This window comes from Alosa pseudoharengus, unplaced genomic scaffold, assembly GCF_046254945.1.
Source record: "Alosa pseudoharengus isolate Yale_2024_CS ecotype anadromous, Long Island Sound unplaced genomic scaffold, YU_APseudo_1.1 YU_APseudo_1.1_scf_2, whole genome shotgun sequence".
Taxonomy (NCBI): Eukaryota; Metazoa; Chordata; class Actinopteri; order Clupeiformes; family Clupeidae; genus Alosa; species Alosa pseudoharengus.
Genome location: NW_027468663.1, coordinates 12,014,595 through 12,021,597, shown reverse-complemented (window position 1 = coordinate 12,021,597; position 7,003 = coordinate 12,014,595). Strand labels below are relative to the sequence as shown.

At 53.8% G+C, this 7,003-nt stretch overlaps 1 protein-coding gene across 1 annotated transcript in view; it reads right to left on the bottom strand.

The window, feature by feature from the left end:
* Positions 1 to 1,319: 1,319 nt before the first annotated feature.
* The window catches only part of cdh24b (cadherin 24, type 2b), a 66,036-nt gene continuing 60,352 nt past the window's right edge, over positions 1,320 to 7,003 (bottom strand). Inside the window, exons 10-14 of the mRNA XM_076293133.1 lie at positions 6,487 to 6,604; positions 5,452 to 5,769; positions 4,506 to 4,710; positions 3,591 to 4,050; positions 1,320 to 2,321 (exon numbers count right to left, since the gene is read on the bottom strand). Of these exons, the coding sequence (XP_076149248.1) occupies positions 1,320 to 2,321; positions 3,591 to 4,050; positions 4,506 to 4,710; positions 5,452 to 5,769; positions 6,487 to 6,604 (2,103 nt within the window). The remainder of the gene's footprint in view (positions 2,322 to 3,590; positions 4,051 to 4,505; positions 4,711 to 5,451; positions 5,770 to 6,486; positions 6,605 to 7,003) is intronic.

Genomic DNA, 7,003 nt, shown 5'->3' with positions numbered 1-7,003 from the left:
CTTTCCAGTTTTAGTCTCCAAGTCCATTTGCATTCCGATTCCATCTGGCTCTGCAGGTCCGAGGGTCCATCGGTTCCAATTTGTTTAGAATAATCAGCACGTCATGGAATTCTATTTCAACATCAGCTGTGAAGAGTTCTGTGGCACTGATTGCAAAAGACAACTTGATCTCATTGCCTACAAACTATACTTGTTCTACATTGAAGGACGCGGCAAAGATGCACTGAATCACTCCACAAAAACAAACTAATTTCACTTTTTTGCTGTAGTGACTTATTGAGTACAATCAATGCTTTAACAGTATGCAATGCAATGCAGTTCCTGCAGGTCTGAAATGGGAGACATCTCCAATAGCAAGTTTTGCAAGGCCAAGATTTGATACAGCCTTCTTGGGATTTTGTAATATCCGTGTGTGTGTGTGTGTGTGTGTGTGTGTGTGTGTGTGTCTGTTGTTAAATTGTGCATGTGTTGGGGGTGCGTGCCTATTATTACAGCAAATTTTGCAGGGAAACATTATGGGTGTTGACATCCACTGAAACAGCACGTCTCCCCACTGTGGATTTCTCTGATCCCATTCAAAAGGAACAGACGTTTATTTCCTTTAATGTTTAAATATTTATAGCTTCCTTTAGGACTGACATGGCAAACTGAATTATTCACTTTACTGTCAGTAGGATGTATAAAAGCAACAGATTCTGGACAAATCTCCCTTCCACTCCCATGCCATTGTTTCTTATTACTTTTCTTATCCACCGTGTGCTACCCTAGTTTCTGTGGCTCCCCTGTGGTTGCTTTTGTCTCGCAATGCCCCAGAAACATTATCTAAGGTCTTAGTCACTCTCAATCTCTCAATCCCTCTCACAGGCTTTCTCTTGCAATCTTGTTTTCACCCTCTCTCCCTCCCTCTGTCTCTTTCCCTCCATCTCCATCTCCCTCCAAGCAGAGCATAATTAAATACTGTCTAGGAGGCTTTGACTCCTTGTTTTCGTAGGGTGTCCAGAACACTTAACAAACAGTAAATACGCAATAGAGAAGCACCATGTCTTCTTGTCTGTGCTCACATCAAGCCTTTCAACACTTATTGCTTTAAATTGCATCAATCACTCTCTCCCTCGGCCCCTGCTTCACCGCCACTAGCCTCTGCTCGTTTTTCTTTGTCCTCTCCCATTACTTTCCCTCTTCATCTCGCTCTCCTTCGCCCTCTCTTTTCATGTTGCTTTTTAATCATCCTCTCACCTCTCTCTCTCTCTCTCTCTCTCTATCTCTCCCTCTCTCCCCCTCCCCTTCTCATTCCCTCTCTCCCTCGCTGTCCCTTCCCCTCAGTCCTTGGCCTCATCGCTCGCCCTCGTCTCCTTCTCCCCGTCCTGGTTCGCCTCCTTCGGCTCTGTCTCTCCCTCGTTGCCTTTCTTGTCTCCTCTCTCTTTCTCCCGCTCGCGGAAGAGCAGGGCGAGCTTGTGGAACTGGGGCCCCCACTCCTCCATGCCTTTGCCCCACTCCTCCTTGTCGGGCTCCTTGTCGCCCTCGCTCTCCAGCGAGCTGAGCGAGCCGGCCCGCGAGCCCGTGCCCTCCAGGCCGTACACCTGCACCGAGTCGTACGGCGGCTGCGAGGGGTCGAAGGTGACCTGGGCCAGACGTAGGCGCAGGAACTCGCCCACGCGCAGGGCCAGAGACTGACCTCCGCCTGCTCCCCCCGCCGCCGCCCTGCCTGCCTCTGGCCCCGAGCCCCAGCCGCCACCGCCGCCGTAGCCCAGCACTGCTCCGAACGCCGCCGCTGCCGCCCTGCCTCGGCCCTGACCGGGGAACGGCAGGAGCTGGGGCGTCATATCCCTCCTGGCCAGCACGTACCCTCCTCCTCCTCCCAGGCCCACCCGCTCCCGCCAGTCCGCCATGAACGCCCCGCCGTCCGGGTACAGACCCCCGCAGGGCGGCCCCGACAGCGGGATGCCCCCTTCCCTCTCGGGCCGTGCCACCACGAAGCTGCTGCCCATCTCCAAGCCCCCACCACGGCCCAGGCTGCCCATGTAGTCCCTCGGCCCGTCCACGGGCACCACCGTGGCGTAGTTGCGGCTGAGCGACTGCGTCTGGGTCTCCTTGACTCCGCCACCGCCTCCGCCGTCCAGCATGGGCTCCGAGGGCCCTCCGGCAGTGGCGATGCTGCCGCGTTTCGGGGAGAAGTCGGCACGGGAGGCCCGACGTCCGGCCAGCGGTAGCGTGGCCGAGTCACACAGCCAGCCGCCTGCAGCGATGCCGGTGCCCGCCAGCGAACCGGAGCGGGTCAGCACCAGTGTCTGCTGCTCCCGCGCGCCGGGCTCCGGCTGGACCTGAAGGGGACGGGGAGGAAGGAACGGGTCAGTCAGGGGAAGGATGAGGGCGCGCTTCTGTTACGTGGAGCCATGAAGAGACCGGGGGGGGGGGGGGGGGGTGGGGGGGGGAGGGAGTGGACAGAGAGAGGACCAGAGGAGAAGAGAGAAGGAGGAACAGAAAAGGGGGGAAGAGAAGGAACGAAGAGATAAACACAGACAAAGTGAGAGAGGAGATGACAATGGGACGAAATAATGGAGGCAGTTTGGATGATGACATAGCAGGCAAAGACGAGAGGAGCGGTGGCCAGACAGGAAGGAACGAGAGAAGCAGCAAAAAGGGAGAGAAGGAGAAAAAGAGAGAGAGAAAGGGCCAGTGACAGAGAGTGAAACAGACTGCTCAGGGAGAGCTAGCGAGGTTAACTTGGCACTAGAAAGAGCTAACACTGCACTGTGGGATGAGCATGAGGTGGGAGAAAGACAACGAGAGACACAATTGTGAAAACCAAAGTAAATACACACACTCACAAACACGCGCACACACACACACACACACACACACACACACACACACACACACACACACACACCACCATCTCAAGCAGTTGACATAGCCTGGAAACGCTTGACATTAAGATCCCATTAAAAAACACAAGGTGAGGCTCTAATTACCATAAACAAATCATCATCCTCAGCATTCACAAATCATAGATAATGTTAAGAGTGGAAGTTCATGCTTTGAGTCTGTTAATGAACCATGCTATATCAAGAAACCATTAACTTAATTCACATTCAAGCTATTTAAAAGAAGGAAAAGGACCAATTATCAATCATGATGCACTGTGGCTGTTTTTACTTGATTAATAAGAGTAACTGCATTTAAAGTACTGTTTGTTAATGGAACCTCAATGTTGATGTATTACTCAAACCAGACCCATGACCCGTAACCTGAATATTACGGTAGTGTAGCGGAGTGTTATCCCAGACCAGTAACCCGAATATTACGGTAGTGTAGCGGAGTGTTATCCCAGACTAGTAACCTGAATATTACAGTAGTGTAGCGGAGTGTTATCCCAGACCAGTAACCTGAATATTACGGTAGTGAGTGTTATCCCAGACCAGTAACCTGAATATTACAGTAGTGTAGCGGAGTGTTATCCCATTCCTTACCCAGACCAGTAACCTGAATATTACGGTAGTGTAGCGGAGTGTTATCCCATTCCTTACCCAGACCAGTAACCTGAATATTACAGTAGTGTAGCGGAGTGTTATCCCAGACTAGTTCCTTACCCAGTCCAGGTCTTGGCTTTGCTGGGCGTCACTACTGGAGTCCGTCCCTGTCCCTCCGCCCAGTCTCTCCTTGCTGTCGTTGGTCCGTGGCGTCCCCCCCTCCGACGCCGTTGCTCCGTCCTGAGACGTGGTGCCCTCTCTGGGACTGCCGCCGCCGGGCTCCCCGTACATGCTGCAGTGCTCCAGAGTGCCCACCATGGCACCCTGGTTCTGGATGACCAGCGAGTGGTCGGGCGGGCCGCCGGGGATGCGGTAGCCCCCGAGCTCAGTGGCGCCGGGCTCCAGCGGGCCCTGTCCACGGCGCAGCACCGGCAGCGTCTGGCTGCTGTAGCAGAGGCGTCCGTAGAGGGGCGCCACCGAGGCCGAGTAGGCCGGCTCCAGCGCCCCCGCGCCCCCGCCCGCCCCAGCCTGCGCCCAGCTGTAGGTGCGGCTCTTATCCTGCACGTGCTGCGAGTACCGTCTGCAGACAGAGGCCACAACACACACACACACACACACACACACACACACACACACACACACACACGTGGCGTGTTAAAAGCACAGCTGGGAAGAGCACTGCGGCGTAACACAGAGGTCCTCTAGGGTGCTTGGCCTGCAGATATGTGTTTAAACTGTGCCACGCTCCGCCTCATCTATCTAATTAGTTGCCCTCCCTGGCACAAGATGTTTCTACTTACTCAAATCAAACAGAAGACTATGAGGTTGTACTTATAAAAGAACACTGCACACCAACTTCAGCACATGCAGTGCTCTCAAACCAGGCTACAGACCCCTGGAGGGGTGTTGGAATGCCTATTTGATTAATGTCGCTGTCCCGTAATGTTTCTCTAAAAAATCCCAGGTTCAGTTCTTATTCCCCTGCTTCATACCGGTGAGTTCCCCTCTCCCCTCCCCTCCTACCACACTGCTCACATGTTCCTGCTGTCGAGGGTGCGGTATCCCCTGCGCACGCCGTGAGGTGCGCTCTGCAGCGCGGCGATGTCGAATGCGGCCGTGTCGGCCTCGCCGCCGCCCTCGTCGTCGTAGGTGATGATGTTCTCGCGAACGTCGTCCTCCTCCAGCGGCGAGAGCGAGTCGCGCTTCTGCCGCCGCAGCGAGAGCGAGAGAGCGCTGACAGCTGCGGAGGGGAGAAGAGCAGAACGGGGAGCGGTGAACAAAAAAAAAATGGCTGCTGGTAGGAGGGGAGACGAGAGAGACGGATCGGTAGCAGGAGACAGAGGGCTTTGTTTATGCTCGAGTGAATCACGCCTCACAACGTATAATAACCCAGAGCAGTGACTCCATACATCACAAACGAGCACTAAATCTCAGGAAGTGCGAGGCGAGGCTCGAGCACCGAAATGTTCGCACAGGAGACAAATTATGAGCGTGCTGCGCACCACACACAAACAGGCAGGCCAAAAGAGGCAGGGAGGTTAACACTGCAACTGTCTCTTACCCAGAGCATCAGGCTTTGAGGGGTTAAATTCCTCCAGCTACAGCTACAAGATGCCAAGAGGGTTGTTGTCCATTGACCGGTATCCATTACCTACAAGTGTGACCAATAACTACTACAGGCTTTTACTTACTGTGCTCATCCTTCATGTGACATTTATAGCTCGGTCGATTGGCTGTTTATATATTTTAGCAAGAAAATTGAGCATCAAGAAGCAAGCTGTCATCAACCCTCATTTTTCATACTTCCTTGGCTGAAGATGCAACAAGCATATAGCATGGACCACTGAAATGAATGGGACCGCTATTAGTCGCTGTGAGTGAGTGTGTCACAGCTTGTGTGTGAGTGTGTGTGTGTGGCACAACACGCTGGTGAGGCGTGTCGCGCGCGCAGCGGTCACTCTCTCTGCGTCTCTTCTCTTACCCAGCAGGGTGGCCACGCAGGCCAGGATGGCCAGCAGGGCGGCGGTGCTGAGGCCCGGGGAGGGCGAGGAGGACGGCTGGGGCAGACAGACGGCCTCGCGCTCCCACTCGCTGCCCTCAGCCTCCTGCTGGCGCTCCTTCTCGCTGGCAGTTGCCCCGCCGCGCAAGCACGGGCACACCGTCACCGTCACCGTGCCCGTGTTGGTCATGCCCGAGGCGCCGTCACGCAGGATGAGGGGCACGTGGAGGGTCAGCGACGAGGACGGCGAGCGGGAGAGCGTCTGCAGCGGGGACACCAGCACCAGGCTGGCCGTGGGACCTGCAGGAGATGCATAGGGGGTAGTAGGGAGAGAGAGAGAGAGAGAGAGGGAAAGAGAGAGAGAGAGAGAGAGAGAGAGAGGGGGGGGGGGGGAGTGACAGAAAACAAGGGAGAGAGATAGAGAGAAAACAAGATAGAGAGGGAGAGAGGGATAGAAGGAGAGCCAAAACAGAGAGAGAAACAGAAAGAGATGGAGAGGAAGAGGGAAAAGAAGAAGAGGATGATGGAGAGAGAGAAAAAAAGAAAGGGAGAAATAGAGAGAGAGAGGAATAATTGAACAGTCAGTGTAGCTTTAGGGGGGGAATGGCTGAGGTTGCTTGGTGAATGAAATCAATTGATTTGGTTTCAATTGAATTCAATTAATCCCCATTTCATTCCTACTCAGCAGCAGCAGGCCATTTGTAGACAGGAGGAAGGGAAAAAACGCCAGTCTGAGCCCGGCGGAGCCCACGGAGAATATATTCTGCCCGCACTCCTGGGGAAAAGATGGATGGAGCACGGAGGAAAAGGCAAACAAAAGAGGAAAACAAAGGAGAGCAACAGAAAGAGGCAACACAATAGACCTGCACTTCACACTGAGATGGATGAAGAGGAGAGGGGCAGACATGCGTGGAGGAGAAAATGAGAGAGAGACAGTGAGAGAGAGAGAGATGGAGAGGGGGAGAGAGAGAGAAAGAGAGAGGTGGAGATGGAAAAGAAGAGTGAAAGTCTGCATACCTCCACTCTCCCTGATGGTGAAGTTGAGGGCAGTGCCGGACTCTGGAGGGATGTTGAAATGGACGGTGCTGTCATTCCCCCCTTCGTCTCTATCAATCGCCCGCAACACCTGCACCACCTGAGTGGGAGAGATAGAGTTGAGCAGAAGACGGTGAGAGGGAGGGATAGAGTTGAGCAGAAGACGGAGAGAGGGAGGGATAGAGTTGAGCAGGAGATGGAGAGAGGGATGGATAGAGTTGAGCAGGAGACGGAGAGAGGGATGGAAGGAGGTCAGAGTGAGAAAAGGAGCGCTGAAGCAGACACGCCGGGAAAACAACAATCAAGGCCCAGACATAACAAGAGAGGTGAGAGAAACTCATACAGAATAGATGCAGAGAGACAGTGCACATGTGTGTGTGTGTGTGTGTGTGTGTGTGTGTGTGTGTGTGTGTGTGTGTGTGTGTGTGTGTGTGTGTAGCCACTAATTTGAAACCATGATCCATGATTTAATCTGAGAGATCAACATTAACCTTACCAG